The sequence below is a fragment of the Pelecanus crispus genome, chromosome 5 (genome assembly GCF_030463565.1).
Source record: "Pelecanus crispus isolate bPelCri1 chromosome 5, bPelCri1.pri, whole genome shotgun sequence".
NCBI classification, from domain to species: domain Eukaryota; kingdom Metazoa; phylum Chordata; class Aves; order Pelecaniformes; family Pelecanidae; genus Pelecanus; species Pelecanus crispus.
This window is the reverse complement of record NC_134647.1, coordinates 55,261,507-55,282,606: the sequence shown is the minus strand read 5'-3', so window position 1 is coordinate 55,282,606 and position 21,100 is coordinate 55,261,507. Positions and strand designations below refer to the sequence as shown.

General features: G+C 38.0%; 1 protein-coding gene across 4 annotated transcripts in view; it reads right to left on the bottom strand.

The window, feature by feature from the left end:
* The window catches only part of DNM3 (dynamin 3), a 186,002-nt gene that overhangs the window by 123,704 nt on the left and 41,198 nt on the right, over positions 1-21,100 (bottom strand). For 2 of the 4 annotated variants that reach the window (XM_075710288.1, XM_075710285.1), the window contains exons 9-15: positions 20,881-20,948; positions 19,188-19,326; positions 17,197-17,283; positions 15,099-15,169; positions 11,445-11,493; positions 9,774-9,803; positions 2,907-3,020 (exon numbers count right to left, since the gene is read on the bottom strand). In XM_075710288.1, coding sequence (XP_075566403.1) covers positions 2,907-3,020; positions 9,774-9,803; positions 11,445-11,493; positions 15,099-15,169; positions 17,197-17,283; positions 19,188-19,326; positions 20,881-20,948 — 558 coding nt within the window. The remainder of the gene's footprint in view (positions 1-2,906; positions 3,021-9,773; positions 9,804-11,444; positions 11,494-15,098; positions 15,170-17,196; positions 17,284-19,187; positions 19,327-20,880; positions 20,949-21,100) is intronic. The other 2 variants (XM_075710287.1, XM_075710286.1) reach the window with 1 other exon arrangement.

The window sequence follows — 21,100 nt, the reverse complement described above, 5'->3', positions numbered from 1 at the left end:
TAGAGGTCCTAGCAAGCACTGTAGATTTGTAGAGTACGCTGTCAGAGCCCTCTGGTACACAAGCTGCTACAACATTCCTTACTCAGGGGCAGAGGTGCAGGGGGAACAAACTCGTCACTGTGGGCAAGAGAACAAAGGTGAGACCTGACTTTCTGCATCTTCCCCAGCTGCGATGGAGAGGCTCCTGCTACTGTGTAAGGACTGCAGAAGTGACCGGCCTGAGTGGAAGGCACAGGGGATCTGAACTCCCTACGACCCCACAGCATGCACAGCCGTACTGAGCCTGGGCACAGTCCAGACACATAAACATGGGTATCACTTCACACATCACTGAAGACTACATATCTTACCAGGGTGGAAATACAACAGCATGCAGCCATTTCAATAATCATCTGAGAACAGGATGTGACAACTACCAAACCAAACTGAAAGTGAGGAGAACGTTTTAAGGAGAAGAAATGTAATTACAAAAATTGGAATTCAGCCAGGAGATCAAATATTTGCTTTCTTATTTTCAGAAGCCAGTAGTTCTGTTTCTGAAACAAGTCACTCATCTTTTGACTAACCTAATGGTCAAGCAGTGGCTTTGACCTTCTTCAGAAAGCACCTAAAACAGACCTTACTACCTTTTTAAGTCCTACTGAGAAAGGTCCAGTAAAAGAAAGAAGAAAAAAAAAAAAAGAAAAGAAAAGGAAAAAAAAAAAAAAAGAAAATCCAACATAACTTTGTGAACTCTTTCCCAGGACAGAATAATCAAATTATACAGCAAATCTGTATTTAAGGAAGAACTTCTTCCACCAGCAAAGCATGGAATAGTACTATGCCGTTACCTTCTCTTACCACTCTAAGAAATTCCTGCATGATCTCCCATATTGGCCTGAATGAACTACTGGTATTTTCATGATTCTCAAGACACAACTGTTTGGCAATTAAGAGACATTATTTTAAAATATGCATATGGAAATCAGACAGTGGCCATTTCCCTCCATGTACTATTCCGAGATTCCCAGGTGACTCTCCCTAGCAGACTATCAAAACAAATGATTTATTTTTAAAGTTGCATAGCAGAAGACATTCCATAAGTATTTTCAGGAATTTTTACATTTCACACCAAACAAAGATCACACTCAAAAAAGCAACACCAAAGCTACCTAAAAAATTGCCACAGCACATCTTGGATGCACCTCCAGTTGCCTGAGACAGAACATAGCAAGGGGTGTTAATCTCTCCACATCACTTATTTTAGTTACAGTTACCTGTACCTAATCTAAGACAACAAGTTCTAGTAGCTTCAAGGTAGATCACAAAAAATAACAGCTTCCAATTTTCAAATTCATAATGGCACTTTTGCATTTCTTTTTAATTAATTTTTATGTCATTGCAATAAAATACTTCAAATTATATTTCAGTAATCTGAGAATAAAACTTCCCCTCTTGACACTTCGCACTTGGATCCTCCCCTCTGTCCAACATGCACTCATTTTCCTGTTACAGTAAATACATTTGAAACCATTTAAAACTTACATAAAAGGGCAAGGGGCAAAATCTTCAAGATTAACCTAATTTGTCCCTTGTGGGGACAATCTTAAGGTCTATCCGAAAACGGCTACTGACTCAGGAAAAAAACACTACTGACCAGTGCAGTTCCCACCATCAGCACTGTTACTGAAGTAACTACCTATGACAAGCACCACATTCTGCATTCACAGGACTTGGTGGAGCTCTGGCTTATATACATGCATTGCAGGACCCCTCCCCAGTGGTTCTAGAAAATCCACTGCAGTAAAACACTAAGTTAGTTTAAGCAGAATATCGTCTGCACAGTCCCCACCAACCATCTCCCTGTGTTGTTGGGGTAAGCCGGTGTTTTGATTATCACTTAGAATAAGATGGAAAGATTGAGTGATGTTTCAGAGTTCATTTAAAACTCTTTACCTGTGCCTCTTCTATCCAATGAACTGATTCACCCTAAAAATCACTAAATTTTTGCTGAAAACATTTAACTTATTCTTTTCTGATTTTTACTTTTTTTTTTTAAATGTAGCCCAATTTTTCTACGAACACCAACACAAACTTTAAAAAAAATACAAGGACTTTACTGTAAAGCTGATAGTGCACATAATAATTCCATTTTAACCCTCAAAAATTAACAAGACTGCTGGAGTTTTGGATAAAGCATATCATTACCAACATTACTGAAAAAATAATTAAGCAGAACGGACGAGCTGCCTAACAACATATTGAATAAAGTCAGCAACCTGGATGTCCTGTTTATCATAGAAATGCTTTTTCCAGTTCTCATATTACTCACCTCAGATTTACTGATCAGCAGCAACATCTCTTACCAAGATGCATTTTTTGTCAAATTTGAAAATCCATACCAACCGGCTACAGAACTCTGCAGACAGGCTTTTCAACCTCTCAGAATACGAGGCCAGAGAACAATTGTTATCATTAAATCAATTGCTGTAGTTACTTTTAGAAGTAACTTTACCTAGACAATTTATGATCAACTCACAGTAGATGTGCAATGTGCAAGAGTAGTCCAAACAGGCATAGGACAATAACCAGAACATTCCAAAACAGGTTTTTTGTTGGTTTTTTTTTTTTTAAAAAAAACCAATGTGTGGAAACCAGAGGAAGAGAGGAAAAAAGTAAAATAAAAAACAAACAAAACCACCTCACACAACACCCTGTATTTATGTTATCAACATTTCAACAAAAGTCTTAGAGGGTCAACATTCTTCATGAATCAAAACCAGAAAATTTAAAGAACACAGGTAAAACCTTAAAACATTCTTTCAGTTCAAGTCTATACAAGCTGATTTAATATTTTAAGCTGATATCAGCAGACTGAATAAATACTGGGTTTTTTCCCAGTAGAAAAGAAGTTCTTCATTCCTTACCTCATCATCTTTATACCAGGACAAGCTTTCTGCAGTTAGAACGAACCAGTATTCCTTGGATCCTCCTTTCATGATGCCAATATTGTTGATGGTCAGCCAACCTTTCCGGATGACCTGTGCAGAGGTGCAGTCAGGCACAAGTTTAGTTCATTACTCACTTGATGTAATCTGCTGCTGCATTCATTCTTTTAAATAAAGACTTGCTAAATAAAACAAGAACAGGTGCATTTTTTCAGTCTCTGGCAAATTCAAGAGTTTTTGCAGGTTCCTATCATTCAAGAAAAAAAGCCATAACAAAGTGAATACAGTGTTTTCAGTCAAAAGGTTGGAGAAAGAGAGAAGCCTAAGTATTATTGTGTTGTACTTATAGCAAGTATGAGTGCATTAAGGATCGTGTAAACTTGAAAAATATTTATTTGCTGTATAACAACACATTGTAGAAGTTCATACAACTTTATCTATGACTACTCTGTTCTAGTCTAATTGTTAAGGTCATTTGTGTAGTTGGAAAAGCAGGAAAGAAGAAGCAGAAAAAAAGGAAAAGCACCTAGATTCTGGCAAAGCGAGTGGCTACTCGCACGCATTGGGAATTTTCAGAAGGGGTTTAATCAAGTGACAAAGTGGAGAGGTCTTCTACAGTTAATTTGAAATTAAGATAGGAGGTGGTAAGGAGAGGTATATGAGAGCTATTTTCCTCTCATAAGGTAGAAGAGAAAAAGAAAAGAGGAAAAAAACCCACCTAAGGCGGCAATAAAAAAATCAAGGAAAAATGGGTAAAGCAGACCTTTATAAAATAGATACAAGTCAAAGATGAAAGAACAGATGGGAACAGCAAACCTATAAATACTAAGGCCAGGAGGCTACATCATGCAAAGAGAAAGAAGAACAAAAGAAAACTTTAGAGGGGATGAGACAACTCCATAGGTGGAGAGAATGGTCATGAGAACTGGTTTATGGATCATACAGGAACTTCCCATTTTATTGGAACATTTATTGTTTTCCAATATATATATAAGAAAGCAAACGTTCCTTCCTATCATACTCTGAACAAGACAACAGAACTCTCCCAATCACACAGATGCAGGGAGCCTCAGCCATTCTGTTTCTCTCCACAGCAACACCCTTTACTTGCCTATGAAGTATTAAGATGGAAAGAAGTGCTCAGAGAAGCGCTTCAGAACTCTCTCAATCAGTCCCACAAGCACAGACTTGATCAAACATGAGTTTCCTCTTGCTCTTAGAGAAACACACGAGACTGTGACATTCCTCTCATAGGGCTTTACAGGACTAGTAACTCAAATATTAACAGATAACCAGAGAAAAACATTGCTCAATATCTAATCCTTGTCATCTATAAAAGTTTCAGAATCGGAATTCACTCCCATTCAGCATGCACGTTCATGTAAGCTCCCTGGAAAGAACAGCTCTGGTATTGCACAGAGCAAAGGACTAAGTTATATCTGATAACCAAACGACAAAAAGAGACCAGAAGTCTCTTTGCACCTGAAAAGCTGGGGAAAGTATTAGTTATGCACATAATCCAAGGGTATCAGTTTCATTTCAAATAAGATGATGTTTTCCTGCTCACCACCAACCAGGCCAGCAGTGTAAGAAAACCACTGAAGATCCAAAAACACCCTACAGGTTTTCAGCCTGTAAGAAAATTGCTAAAAAAGCACTGATTTGGTTCTGAAGACTCAGTAAGCTATGAAAGTACTGGACATGACTCCTGTAGAGAGACTCAAGGGTACAGCACGAGCAGACTGGATGGAAGAGCCTGTACCACAAAGGTTTCTGCACAACTTATCATTATTTTTAATATTCATGTTCATTGATGGGGGAGGGTGGAGGAAGTGGAGAGAGGGCATTACTGAGTACAAATAGACATGGAATGCTTGTCCGAGTGCAAGTTAAGAGAAACATACTGACACTCGATTACCTAGCAAATCTTCATTTTATTTTACAATGTTTATTGAAGTAAACTTTTAACAGGAAACAAGCAACATGCATATATAGCCAGTATACCGGCCTTCAGGCAGCTGCCACAGAACAAGTTGTGGAACCAAGCTAATTTCATTTTTTTCTGCACTGAACTACACAAACACAAATGGAAGAAATTTTAGGAAAAATCCAGGAAATTAAGGTTTCCCAAGCACTTGAACTTAGCTCCGCAACAAGGTGAGCTATATTTGTACAGCAGACTAAGTACTTCACAGCAAATGTGCAAAGGTGGTTATTCCCATGTTATACAGAAACTGAAATAAGAGGCTATGAGAGAGGATGCTGTTGAACCATGCTGTCTGCAATTGAAAATGCTGTGTTGGTCCTTATAAAGCACATATCCACATACAGGAAGCACAGGCAGCCCACTACTGAAAACTCGTTTGGACACACATCTTGGAGAGGGTAAAAGATTTGAAGACAGATGTCACCATGGGGATAAAGAGGAGGTTCTAGAAGCAAACCAGTAAGAAACATCCGAGTAGCATGTTCAAGAACCTTACAGGTGATGAGCACTTAAAAGGGAAGGGAAGCAGCACTCTGCTTATTCCATTCAGTGATTTCCCTCATCATTACCATAGGTTTTGTAGCATGGTAGTAAGAGTCAAATTTTCTCAGTTTGACAAAAACACATTTGTGGCAGAGGTCTCAGAACAGACCAAGCCAAGATTTTAAAATCTAAACTATATAGGCCATTTAAGAAGTAATGAAGCTTTTAATACTTCTAATGTAGGAACTACATCAGTTGCATAGCTCCAAAAGACTGTCTTGCTCCAGTCCAATGCATCTCCCCATAGATGCATAACTATCACTGGGTGTGGACAGAAACAAGCGGACTTGCTAATACAAACATTGGTCACTGTCTTGTAAAGGAAGGAATTTGCCAGTTGTTTCCTCAAAAATCCTGTGTGCTGAGGATTAGATCCAGCTGTCATTCCTACACAACACTGCATGGAGAGCAGGGCACCAAGCTATAGCAATACCTTGGGTACGTGTTTTTCATGTGCAAATTTCTAGACCTGTTTATCTATACCTCTCTGGGAAAACAGGGTACTGTGTTCTCCAAAATATTCTGGACACTACAACAGATAATAATTATCCAAAATACTTCGAAGGAGTTCCAGGGGACATCCAGAGAGAGAAGATGAGCTTCGTGTGCTAAGCCTCATGTTCTTTTCATTCAATTGTTCCCATTTCCCAGGCATATTTTGTTAACTGCAAAAAGCTACACTTCCAAAATACTCAGTACCAGTGTTGGGCTCAGGGGGAAGGGAGATGTCAGATCATGGTGTAAGTGCAAAACAAAGTGAGATTAAGCAACATAGTTTTACTTTTCCAGAGAAGCTGAATTACACCTTAGACTCCAGCCAATTTGTCAAAAAATAATTCAAGCTATATTTTACAAGTGTCCTTCCATGGGCAATAAGCAGCAAAGATTTTCAAAGAGACTTTTGAAGTTAAAAAAACCTCTGATGGGGGGGATGGTTTGGGTTTTTTTTAAACTATGTGTTAGCTATGTTGCATAGTACTTCAGCTTGAAAAAATGAAATTAGTGTGTTTCATTATTGTTTTCACTAGTTCATTTTCTGGTTGGTTTAGATTTAAGAGATCCATTTCAATATTTTCTGTCATATTTCTAAGTGTCACCTTGCGCAAACCGGATATTAGTGACATGAGTTATGAACTTCAGGAAGGTGAAATATATGGGCATTGCCAGAAGCTAGTGAAGACAATATTCTGACCGGTAGTTGGATTCCATGTACAGGATGAACAAGAGATGACACAGTTCCTTCCTTCAGGGTTCTGATACCTAATCTGGGTGTCTGAAAAATGAAACTTAGAGGGTACGAATGCACACGAACAAGCCAGAAGGAAGTCATTTTTGATAGTTCAGCTGCACAAAACCCAAATCATATCTGTTGTTCTTATTCTCCACCACTTCATGGATAAACAGGAAAGCAGGATTTGACACAATAAGTACATTTGTATGTACTGCTGCATGACTTATTCACTCAATTAAATCAAATAAGGTATTTGTAAAAGAAACACATCAGAGAATCAGAAAGTGTTCCATTTCTTTAAAAGAAGTATTTGAAAGCTGATTTCAAGATAAGGGAGAGATAAGTGAAATTGACTGGGCAGACAGAAATACAAGTGTGAAAATCATGAGACTGGCTATTTCCACAATAATACAAGCAGCAGCATTTGTTGAGTAAACATAACTCTCCATTAAAGTTATGTTACATAACTCCATTGAAATAATTTTGAACACACAACTCCCAGCACTACTCTATCTTCTAATCACTGTCATAACAACATGTGTTACCAAATAGTAAGCACATTGAGAGAATAAAAATTGCAAAAACTACTCTGTGAGGCATCCTTACAAGCTATTGGTTCTTTGGGTTCAAATATGAAGTTTCTCGCACTACAGAGGCTAAAAAGGAACAACAGATTAGAGGGGAAACCTAATACACTATTTCACTGTAATCTGCCAAAAGTCAGAGAGTAAACTGATCAGATCTGTTTTGATACTGAATGCAACCCAGATCTTGTGACATTACTCCCCCAAAAATCACTGCACAATGTATTGCATAACTTAAAAAGAATGACAGTGGCTTAAGTCCTAAACACATGCCTACTTTAAAGAAAAATTTAGTCTTTACTGAAGCAAAACTGAAACATGCTTCCAAATGTAGTTAAACAAAGGTTGAGGTGATAAATCAATCACGAAAGAATCTTAACCTAAAAAATGACAGTTAAAGGCCACTTAGAACAGCAGTACTTCTCTAGTCTTGATAAGGTGAAAATTCAACAGCAGCGTGTCTCATTCAAGCATATTTCAAAATTTGGCATCATGTGGTTGTCCATGGCCACCACCTCTTTTACAGAAACACTGGCATTTCTTAACAAAACAGCCTTGTCATGACTTTTCATGACCACCTCACTGACCATGGCACAAGCTTCCGCTTCCATCTACTTGCTTAAAAAAATTCTGTAAACACATTTTTTTTCTGGGTCATGCAAGGTAACAGGATTTAAGTATATCTGAAGAAAAGAAGCAGCAAAGTATTCTACAAAGCAGGATTAAGAAGAAAAAAGAAAAAAGGGGTTATTTGGGGGAAAAGTTACTTATTAACACTATCGTTCAGGCCAACTGATGGGGTCTGAATGCTACTTGTGTCCAGAACAAGTGAATCAGATTGCTGGTGTAATGTTGTAAAGGAGGCAGGTCAAACAAAGCCGTTGAACCCAAACCTCCAAATCACTTGGACAGTGACTTGAAATTCATAGTTCAGATTAAGCCCCTTCTCCACAGCAGCAGATTTTGCTACAGAAGTAAAACACAAAACAGAATTTCATATAAGTTATATATAATCGTCTATAATTTCAGTATCTTGCATTCTCACACACAGAGTATCAATTGGGCACATGGAGCAATGACACCTTCATCTTCAAAGGTTTACCATGAAGGGGAGCTTTAAACACTACATTTTAGTCACCAAAACAAATCTCAACACACAAAATACACAGTTAAGAGTGGGTCAGCTTTCAGGAACCAGATCTTGCTAGTGTGCTGCGTAAAACCAAGCATTACACTGATTATTTCAAGCAAATTAGAAGACAGACTAACCTGTGGCTTAAAAAGAAACTTTGTGGAGTCAGGTCAAAACCTCAGGCGGTAGCAAAGAAAAGACAAACAAAAAAGGCCAAAGATTAAGCATGAGAGGATAAATTAGTAGTAGGGGAAAAAGGAGCAAAAACATGTTAAGAGGAATTGGCATTACGCTTCTTCCAAAAATGCAATATTGCTGTGCTCATCTTATTTCTGAGATACACAGAAATAGTTAATAGTTATCTGCATCATTCCAGTTCAAAGCAAGCTTCAAACAAAAGGAAAGGATTGCAAATGAGCATCCCACTATTTTGGGAAAACTTAATGATCTTGATCTCCCAAGAGATTCAACTCATCTGCTGTTAGAATCAGTGCTGCCTAGTCCTTTTTCCTTTATTGAACTGAAGTTTAGTTTAAGTTTTTTTGAAAAGATAATATAATTTGATGATGTGGCAACATACTGGAAAAATGTATATGTTTTCATCATAGATATTACCAAAGAATGCACATGAAAGAGAGATTTACTTCTTACCCCTAACCATCACTGAACCAGGAGTAACTTGTTATAAAATTAACTGCTGTTTAGACAATTAATTCTAATTAGTAATATTAAGGCATTCACATATTTATTTACTCATGAGGTGGAAGGGTTAGAAAAGAGTCTGTCCATGATATATTGATCCTCCTGGTGCTATTAAAAGAATGCTAAAAAGGCTTTAAATATTTCTAAGCTTATTAATAAACCTCATTTTTTCTATCAGAAATAATTCCTTTACATGAACAAAATACCAAGAACAGTACCTGTACCCATAAACAGCATGGTCATTTACACAAGAGCTAATGTCTCCTTTTGGTTACCTGAAACTTATTTGCCCACCTTTCAAACAGAGGTTTACTATGAATAGAGGCACTTACATCAGATAAAAACTGCTTTCCAGTTATATAATAAAATAAACACCAGTTAGTCATTTTAGTTTGAGAAACTCAGTAAATTACAAAAATATTAATTTTATTCAAAGTTTTCGACAACATTTTAAGTTATACTAGTTCATACTTGTAACAGCAGATTAGTAGCAGTTAAGTGATGAACTGCAATTATACTTTGTTGAGGAAGTGTTACAGACAAGACAGTTTAACATTAAATAGTTTAGTAGCAAGTATTCAACAAACCAATGAGTTAGAGACAAACTTTGCCCTCTGAAAAGCTAAATGAAAAAGCAACAATAAAGCTTACAGAACTTAGCTCGTACAATTTGCCTTGAAGGCGGTAGATTGGTTCCCTGAAATAGCAAATTGCAAAAATGAAGTTTTATTTCAGAAACATTTTCTCATTCTTTTCAAGTCCAAACAATTAACTTACAAACATCTGTTTATTATCTTTAAAATAAAAGGTTCAGCAAAGTCCTCTACACCAAAAGTAATCAAGATTCAACATTTAACTTAAAATGCCAAGCTTTTTCTCCACTTCTTTAGAGAGAGAACATTCCCTTTAATTAAAAAAACATTCATTTTATTTGTGTATTTTTGAAGAGTCAGATAATTAGTCGATTTTCCTTTTATGGGACACTCCAAAGTGATGACGGTTGTTTTGTTTGACACATGTTCTCGCACAGCTAGATAAGACGGAAATCTCTCCTCAGAGGGGAGAGACTAGTCTTTGAAGCCATTTTCAGTGTTTAGACCTTTCAACTTTCTTCATTTTAGTCCAAACCATATATTACCTCAAAAATGCCACTCATGCTGGTCAGGCTGTGGAGGATCATCACATCCAAGAAGTTAATGGATTATTTTAACTACGTCTCAAAAACAACTAGCAATTTCTTGGTGGGAGGAAGAGGTTGGATTTCTATCCCCAAAAAGATGACTAAGTTTTCAAAAAATGCTGGAACTCTCATCTACAGCAGCAGAATAGGAAACTTTCTGAAATGTCAGGTTTTTCACCCAAGGGATCTAAACTCCGTGGTCACATTTGAAAACCTTGACCTTTCACCTCCTGAGCATTGTTTGACCAAATAGCACATGAAAACATCAGGAAGACGTTCAATATTGCTAATTATTTATAAAAAATTTCATTGTCTTGTTTTTACTAGAATTTTTTATTTCCTTTTAAAGTATGTACTAATTCCATAACATTTTCTTTAAGACTTTGCAAAACCCTCAAAGGGAGCAGAAACCTTCAAAGTTGTAGCATTTTCATTATTTTCATCTTATATAAAAGAGAGGACTGATCCTGTGAAGTACTGAGCACCCCGGCCCACACAAAAGCAAAGAAAGAAGCAAAGCTCAGGAGCACTTAGCATCTTGCAGAATCAATCCCATATTCTTATGCAATAAAAAGAAACAAACAAGTAATTTCATTAATGAATCGTAGTGAAAATGCTAATTAATTTGAGACCATCAACCTGTTATTCTTTGAGAGGCGCCTATGGTATATAGTAAACACCTTTGTAAAGTCAACTGAAAGTTCTCAGAAGAGGTAAAAGGCAAATCTGCTTTTGCTTGCTGAATTGCCCCTTCACTGCTATTAAACTGTAAACATGTAAGAACTAGTAAAACAACTGTGACAAAGCACACACAAGCAAGTACTCACCAGCATTTTGGATTCCGAAATTCACAAGTTTGCAGTTAATGACAAAACACGTTGATGTGTAACATAAAAGATTCACTGCACTAAACAGCATGGGAAGGGAGACACTAACCAGCAGTGCAAGCAGTAGCAGAAATATTAAACAATAAATGATGATAACAATGAAAGTCAGGTGGCTCTGAAAAATTCAGGAAAACAAGGCGATGATGACACATTTTATATATGTTTGAAGCCGAAAAGGTAAATGATACACTTACAACAAACGCAGCCAAGAAAACCAAACAGCTTGGATTAACTTGCACATGCCATTATCCATTCTCTGTTAGGTGCCTACCTGATTTCCCACTGCACTTTTGTTAACCTGACTGCTTCTTTGTTGGGCACTAAGGGAAGTAGAGGAAAAGAGTTATACTGAAGAAACTTGAACTAAGCCAGTTCCCAAGGAATAGATTTTAGCAGTAATAGTTACTTCTGATTCCAGCACAGAAAGCTAGAGTAACAAAGAAATACAGCAAAATCATTGCATACATGTGTATATTTCAACTACTTTTTCTTACAGTACAGGAATGTCTGCTTATATTTGTCTGCTTAGGACAGAAGGGACATGCACAGCAGACAGCTCCTACTAATCATCTCCTTTGTAACAACATCCTACTTGGATTGGTAAAGGTTACTAAAAGCACAGAGAAATTATGGCTTATGTGGGTAACTTTGGAAACATTAGCCTCTGTAAATATTCAAGAGACACAAAAAGCAAGCCATTTCTGTTATTTAGCGCAGTGCAACAAAATCCTCCCCTGCTGGAAGCTCCTTAATAGCTTTGTCTTGACTGTTTGTTTTGCATATTATTCTACTATTTATATGCACTTTGAGGGTGTAAATATAACCAATGGATGAAGCCGTCACAAAGCTGGTTTAAAAAGCTGGAATCATATAAGAATAGAGCATATTTGAAATTAAACCATATTTAAAATATTTTGCTCAATTCTTGAACTCTGGTAATCCCGGTTCCTGAAACAAAACACAATCCTGTCTCAAAAACATGCATTTGCATTATGCAGTAGTTTGTAAGTGTTAGGCCACAAAATTAAAATATTGCTGGAAGAGAAATAAAAGCGTTCAGAGAGCAGGCTTTGGCTACTCAACCACCAGAGTGGCCACTGGTGATGGGAAGTTTTGTTTGGATTAGATTATACCATTTCACCAGGCATTGATTAACTGAAGAAAAAAGCATACATACTAGACCAGCTACAAACACTGCTCTGAAAGAGTAAGAAAGATGTTGTTGGATCACAGCCTATGGGCCAATCCTACAACTGTTTTGTGCATAGCTGCTCTTCCAAAGAATTGCTGAAGCATCAAACTCAGCCCCGTCCCAAATCTGATCCTGCCATTCGGAACACATTCTATCAAACCAGCAGTCCACATGCTGTCTGTGAGAGACCCACAAGAGTGTTTATTCCATGTGCCTATTCACTGGGCTTAGCTCTCAATCATCCAAATCCTTTTGACCGAATAACACTGCATGTCTCTGGTGCATCGTCCGAGTTGCATAAGCTTGGGTGCGTAAATTATGATTAAACAACATGCACACAGAAAAAACAGCACTAACCCCTCATCAATTCCAATCTGTTGTTTGAGAAACACACATGAGATGGCTTTAGGAAACCTAATTGCCATTCTTTTGGTTTGGGGTTTTGGGGTTGTGTTTTTTTTTAATTTTATCGCCTTAGGAAAGCTAGACCACTTAGGAAAATTAGACCGCTAACATCATACTAAGAAACCCATGCCTTTTAGAAACAGCCCAGCAATTGGTCCTCTATTTACTGTTTTAAATACAAATTACTCTTCGTGTAGATTGAAGCATGTAGCTATGTCTGGGTTATACCAACTGGAAACAAACCCAATCCCAACATTTTACCACTTGTTCTGCTAAGTGAAACAACCATTAATATTCTAAGATTTCACAATTTCATAACTATACAAAGTTGTTCTAAATATTGGCATTCTTAAATCCTTCTTGAGTCAATTCACATCGCACTGTGCCTGCCTTAGGTCCTGCAATGCTGCAAGGTAGTTTGAAGTGTCCTGTGCTCTCATTCTTATGAGCAAAGTTCACAGGACTTACACTTATAAAACACTGCAGTCACATGAGACAAATGGCTAGAATCTATAGTCCAGGATGTTTAGATACTGCAGAAGCCCATATGCTACCCAAAAATTATTTCATTCTCCACTTGTTACATAATTGTTATAACAATAATACAATTACAGTTTAAAATGTGTATTTTCTACTGTTTAGCTCCTAAATTAATTTATTTTACATTTTAAGTTGTTCTTAGTTATCCAATTTTTCTCTTCCAGTTGAGCACAAGTCAACAAAGATACTTCCCTTCCCATCAGTTTCAACCTATAGAAACACTTGCTTAAACTTATCAGTGAACTTAAGTGAAGAGCCATTTGTTATCTGCTTATACCCCATGCACAGCAGCTGGGGAGATCTAGATCTCAACTGGCAAAAGAGGAAGCAGCTTTCCCAAGAAATTGAACTCGGGCATTGCAGCTCCTTGGAAAAGGCACAGCAGTGAGGACCACAGACTGAACTACAGGCCCCAGCAGCAGCATCCATGAGGAGGATTTTTCCAGGGGAGAGACATAATGAAATAGCTCCAGATACACGTGGTGATCCAGAATCCAAGACTATAAAACACAGAAGGTTCTAACTTGACACAAGGAAAAGTTTCACAGTGGGGAGAGGCAAGCATTGGAACAGGCTGCATAGGGAGGCTGAAGACTCTCCAATTTTGGAAGTTTTCCAGATATGATTGGACAAAGCCCTTAGTAACCTGGTCTGAACTCAGCACTGACCCTCCTCTGAGCAGGAGGTTGGTCTATGTGACTTCCCAAGGTCACAACACACACCATGAATATATATGGAGTGTTTTTAGCAGGCTTTTTCCTGTCAGAAAAGGATGAAGAGAAGTAAATAGCAGGCAGGTTGTTATCTTGACCTCTAGAAGGCCAGCTACCATTCCTACAACATCCTGTCATTTGTCAAGAGAACTGATAAAGATATCCAGGACCTGCACAACAGTTCTAGAGAAAGTTGTGCAAACCAAACACATAAACAGTGTCTGGCTTTGCCTTCTCCCTGCTCAGCTCGCTGAACTCCATGTTTTAAACCTTCAAGGCAAACTGCCAAAGATGTAGACCTTCCTTCGCAGTGCTAGCTAGGATAGGCAATAGTATAATACATACTGTGGTGCCAGACTTTGTTGCCAGCATCCCACATGGATGAAACCTGTTGTGATTCCAAACACTGTTATGGCAAATATGGCATGAAAATGACTGAAGGAACATTTATTCTTCAAAGAGTGAAGACATCTTTAACGTTTTTACTAGTGTCAAAATGTTGGTATGAAGTCCCTGAGGCATAAATTGCTGGAAGCTGAGGGAGAACATTCTGGAGAATATTCTCACAGCCTTTTCGATTAAGCGAGGAGAACGTCAAACCAGGCCCTGCAGGGCATTCTGCTACTATTATTCTCTACAGCCAAAGAGCAGGCACACTTATAATTCAGTGACATCCATTACTCTGAGCAAAACTGTTTCACATGGAATCACAGCTCCCAAAACATGCATTAGCAACAATGTGGAAAGACCACCAATATTACAGATTTCTGCGGTCCTAAAATGGATACAGTGAGGGCATCAGCTTGCCAAAGCTGCTTCCTGAGATGCATGTGATTCCAGACCAAAACATAAGCTTCAGTGAAACCAGGTTTGTGAACTAGGGTAAAGAATCCCCTACAAGTGGGACAGAGTTCAACACTGTGTATATTGAGAAAGAGCATGCTCCTGCATGTTTGGGTCTTTGCAGCTTGCATCTTTACTGTCACACTTCAAGACTTGTGTTTCAAACTTAGCAAAAAAAACAAAACCAAAAAAAACTGTCAATGTCTTTATAACAAAGTCTCTATATACATACTTTGCAAAGCCAATGAAGTCTTCGTGGTTAGTGTTGATGTAAGAAACCTGGATATCAATCAGCAGCAGCACCTATTAGGGGAGACAGGAGAGCAAAAAAAGGATGGGTAAGGTGGAGGAGAGAGATCGAGGAAAAGGAAGAAAGAACAGAACAAAACTTTTGAGTTTTCTACACTATTGAATATTCCTTTTATAATCGTTAAATCCAAAAGCAACAACATTTTCTAAATCCCACAACTTCATGTGCTTGTTTAATAAGCTAGACTACAGAAGAGCTATTGGCTCTTCCTATTTTTTTCCTGACAGACTTCATTTTTCAGTATCTTGGCCCTTGTCCACTTCATTAAGATCATACATGGCCAGAGCGAGTTTAATAATATATAACATAGATTCTAGCTCTACGTTTTGCAAGTTAAGCAAAATTCTGTCTATTTGTAGCATTCCAGCCAAGCCAGCAAGGAACCCGAACCTTAAACCTAAAATCAGGGTACTACACAAAGAACTGATAGGTAAGCTACCCCTGGCCCAGAAAATGTACAGTCCAGGTACTAGACAGCCACTCTGGTGCACACATCTGGCTTGAGAGATGGGCTAATCAATGAAATAACAGAATGAATCGTTTGTGCACTTATCACTTGCCAGTCCTTCAATAGCCCAGAGACAGAATTTGATCTGAACTTGATAAAAATAACTCAGCAAAGAACTTGCTAAGATATTAGAGAAAGCTCACTCCCACCCCTGAACAGCTTCTTGGACATGCATGAGACTGCACTTTCCCCCAGTCTTTTCCTGACTGCCATTTATCAGCAGGGAGCAAAGAAGAAACCTATTGCTACCAAATGGCAGCATTTAATCTCTTCAAAGTATACAGTTATTTCTGTACAGCTCCTCAAACACAGCATCACTCCCAAATTTGTCACAATTTCCAGAAGATATTAGGTGCCTCACTCAGCAAAAGATAGTGAGGATTTGCGTTTAGCTCTTACCTCTGAAAATATCCTCACTAATATTTCCATTTATTAACAATAACTGCTAACAGCATAAATAATGATGTGAATATGCGACAATAACCTATTTGACCAATTCTTGGCATTTACAGAAAGCTGGTATTTTGTACTTTGTTCTGGGAAATTGCCAGGTATGTGCACACAATGAAGAATGGAATAATAAGAAAAAATACTCAATTATTCTAAGTAACTTGCATCTTCTTCCAAATTTTTAAATAACTGAGTGTGCTAACTAGAACACCCTGCAAGTACAAGCCCAGCAAATACAATTTTTTAAAAATTATTTTTAAGACTACATTCACAGCACGGATTAAAGGAAAAGAAGCAGGACACACTGCACAGCTCCCTAGCTCACACAGGGACAGGACTAGAGCACCAGGAGTCCAGAACAACTTAGGAGCTCTGCCTAGCCCTTCCCCAAATATTTCTGTTGTCACACTCTGCACTCTGCAAACAATAATTCCTGTTTCCACTTCCAGTGGATTTTCTCACATGTTGCTTTGAAGTTTCCCGGATTTGGAGTGCTTAGCTGGGTGATGAATGTTCTAAAAAAGTTTCTCTGACTTTTTTTTTTTTTAAAAAAAAAACCCTTGGTTTAAACTTGAAGGAAAGCTTGTCACTCCCGCAAGAGTCCCAGTACAATTGCTTGCGGGCCTCACTGTAATGAGAACATGGGACGGGTATGTTAAAAAAAAACCAGAACTGGAAACAAAGCAGAAAAAATGCTGGGTATTTCTGTGTGCATTTGTTTAATCATTAATCAATTTCCCACAAACGGCTGTTGTGGCACAGTTAAGATGGCAGCACACTGTGGCACAGGAACAAGCCAACACTACGTTAAACCACTAATCCTAATGTTGAAAGACCAGATTAGGATCTTCTGTAACAATTCTAGTCTCTTCTATCAAAGCTCAATGGTAGAGGAGCAATTTCTCTCCCCCCTGAAATGTGCAGCCTGCTGGAAAAGAAAAAAAAAAAAAAAAAGAAAAGAAAAATCTTTCATTGTCTTACTGTACTTCATACGTAAGAACTTTCCTCCTTCACACACTTCCCCAAACTGTTAGAACTGTTAGATCTCCTGTTTATTCTCACCTGATCCTTGGTCTTCTCTTCTCTTTCACGAATGTAGCCAGCAACAATTCTTTCTGTTTCCTCACACAACCTTGGATATGTTGCCAACTGAAAAGCAAAATTAATAGAAATTTACATCTGCAGGATGGCTTCAGTAGAATACAAACAGGGGAGCCTCCAGCTTTCCTCTTTGGAAGAAAGCAATTATTATAAATGCTTGAGCTAGAAGTTAACTACGCTACGAAGCAAGCCTTACTTGCTATTAATGGTCACTTTTCCAGTGAAACTGGAGAGACATAAACCCTTGGATTGCTTCTGTGCTTTTGCTCCATGGAACACTGAGGAAGAGACACTTTGGACATGTGAATCACCATTTATCAGCCTTGGGTGAGGTTTCTCCATGCCTGTCTCTTCTCCTGTGCCTAATTCCAAAGTGGCGCTTTAAGTAATTTCCAAGTTTCTTGTTCTTTGAAGGCTCCACCTTGTGGCAACATCTTTACATCTCAATAACAATACTTAAAAATGTAGACAGCAAAACACAACAGTAAATTTGGCCAATAGCACCGGGAAAAGAATCTGCACAATTAATTCAAGGGACATATCTTCCAAACTTTGACAAAAGTGAAAAAACCTGGAAACTCTATGCAAAATATTACAGTGAATCCACTTCTCTATGATCTTTGTCAAAAAGATTGTCACCCTTTCCTGTTTTAAGAAGTCCTTTACCTGCTCATTGGTACAAAAAAAAAATGCATTATTCAGAAAAATATTTCTCAACAACTCCAGCATGCCTGTGCTCACATCCCAGAACTGCTCCTGTAATTGCTACTATTAGAGTACCCTGCACTCTGAGACAGTGGGAAAGACAGGTGAACAGAAGGTGAGACAATAAAAGTAGCCAGTTAGCTAAGAAGTCTACAAGAGTCAATGGGATCTTCTAGAATATCACAGAATAATGGGAGAAAAGAGAATTGAAAATCAGCAACTGTTAGTTATCAGTGCTCCAGACAAGTAGTCACAGTATTTACAGATGACAACTTTCCTATGAAGGTGAAAAGTGTGAGAAAAAAAAGCTTCATAATAATATATCCAACATGCTTCCTTAGCCACAGCTGGAGGGGTGTGAAGTTTGAAGTTTCATTCTAAGAGTATACACCAACCCAAGAACGCACATCAGGAACACCATTCCCAAATACTCACAGTAATGCTATGTTTAGTTTTGATGAACGTATTTCTTAATTTATTACACTTGCAGGACCTTGATTAAAAGTTTAATTGATGCACACAACTTTCACATCAGGAAGTTCAATGCTCAGCAGTTCTTTCCACTAAAATCTTCAACAGCTCATTTGTCAACACTAATGCAAGGATGTACAAATACAAGGGAGATGAAGTCTTCCTAGCTTTCCATTTCTAACTTCTTGACAGCTGGAGATCAGACATTTTGGGGTTGTGTATGAAAAAAGCACAGGAAAAGTTGTGAACCCATTACATTGCAAAGAACTGTGGTGCTACCCAGTAAAGTTTCAATATAGAAAGAGCATTTTTCTCTCCTTGATAGATAGAACACACTGGAGGCCTTTGCTCTAGAAAAGTTTCACTGTTTCTTCCTCTCATTAGTATTGGAAAAGAAAACTTCAAAGTACAGGTTTTTTGCCAATTTACACATCCATGCAATTGCTGCCTATGTTCCATTTTCAGTACCAATGAAAACATGGTTTTAAAGAGGAAGCTGGGTGCAACTTTTGACTCAAAAAACCTCCAATCATAAGGGGGGGGGGGGGTGTGTTTATATATATATATTCAAAACACAGCAATCAAAAAATTAGCATTTCCAGTGTTACCTTTTTTTTAGAGATTTGCAGAAGTTGTAAACTTTAGAGAGTCTTGCTCTGTACATCAAGTGACTAGATCAGAAATCTCTTGTAGTACCGTAAAATGCAAGGCAGGCTTTGTATTATCTACTATACCATTACATTATACTCACATTACCAGATCTATTTACAAGTTACCTTCTTAGTGCACTTCTTGACAGTGTTGATTAACTCTTGCATCACCAGATCCACACTTTTTAAGCAAGGTCCTTTCAGTTTGACTATCTGTTTTTTAACAATGGCTTCAAATGCCATATCTGGAGTAAACAAACCTGTTCTGTGGACATAAAAGAAGATGTAAGACGGTAATAAAAACATCACGCAAGGAAGGTTTTTTTACTGAATTGCTCATATCTCCCATTTTCAGAGGGTGACAGCTGAGTAATAACAATCTCTACACGGACTTCCACAGAACTAAATTTGCTCCTCTCTCTAAAAAAGTGTCATTGTAAGAATATAAAAGTAGAAACATGCCCTACTACTTGAAGATGACTGTGAGAACTCTAAAGAGTACTGATATAATGCAGTAAAGCCCCTTCAGCAGTGCATCAAACCTTAGAGAAGGGATGAACGGCAGCTGCAGCACTCCATGCACAATCACTTGCATAGCAAATCCATAAGAATCCTATAGCTGCACTTTTCACTCACAACAGGAAGTGTGGTTCTATTACTCAGTCCTATATGGAGAATTTCACAGCTGGTCACTGCAGGGTACATGAACCTATGTAACAGATACCTCACAGAACCAGTTCTAAACAAATAGGCCTTACTTCTATTTCAAACGCTGCTTGCAAAGGCCTATCTTGGCAGATAAATTATATTAAAAAAGCAAACTATAAAAACATGTCCCAAACTATCAGTTCACTACCATAAATTGCTCATTAAGACTTCTCCATCAATAAGACCAGAAAAGTTCAAATACTGCACTATGGCTAGAGTCAACCATTTGAGAATTTAGTATACAAGTAATGCAAAGAACATTTTCCAAAACACTAAGAACAACAAATCTTGTAAGCAATGCTTTCAAAAGATATTACATACTCACAAGTGGTGGTGGTGAGGGGGGGAACAAACCACCCTCACAACAAAACAACAGCAAAACACCCAAACACCCAAACCAACCTCCCTTCCCCCCTGGGGGAAAAAAACAAACAAACAAAACAAACAAACAAAAAACCCCCACAAAAGAACCACCCAACCTTTTTGGAATCTGTTCTATTGTCAAAAGAACAAGAAATGGGTATGCATCTGATAAAGTGTCCCTCCAAAACAGACTGATCATTCCAAACTGAGATAATTAGGTTATTCCTAATTAAAACTAAAAAACTAAATACCTCCACTTCCCAAACCTAATAATATGCTGCAGATATCCACGAAGTGAACCTCAGCCAACTCACTTGTAAATCAGTCATTTCAAGAAACAGCTGAGAATAAAGGACAGTAAGATAGTGCAAGAAGTCTGCCACAACACAAGCTGAAAGGTTTTTTCCGTATCAAGACACAAGTTTTCCCTCTAAAACTTATGACTTGTCAGGAATACAGGCTTAACAGAACTGCAGACACTACCAGAGAGAGAGTCATTTATTTGCTCTGTAAAATAATTTTCCAGCACTTCCAGGTAAATTAAACCTCTTTGGGCAAACCAACTATTTGGCCCAAAGTAGCTACCTGAAAAACAGAATTGTAAAGGATTGGAAGAAAAAAAGTCAGCTGCTGCGAGCAGTGCGTTAGTAGCACCGTCTAGCAGTCAACAGCCAGTGTGTCTGTCCACAGGTTAAAAAGACCACACCCTCTATAGAGTGACTGTGCTTGAAAACGTGGGAGCACTTGCCTGATACCATGGATGTTCTTGATAGCATAGCTTATTTCTCTCCGCAGTTCCTTCTCATTGAATTCCATCTAGAGGAATAAAAGCATTTGAGATCATATTAGGGGAAGTTTTTAATAAAACAGAAAATACTACCTCTCCCAATATAACCGGAAGACAGGCAAGTTCAACTGGCAAAACACTAATTTCTAATTACACTAAACAAAGCATAACTGTTTTAAAA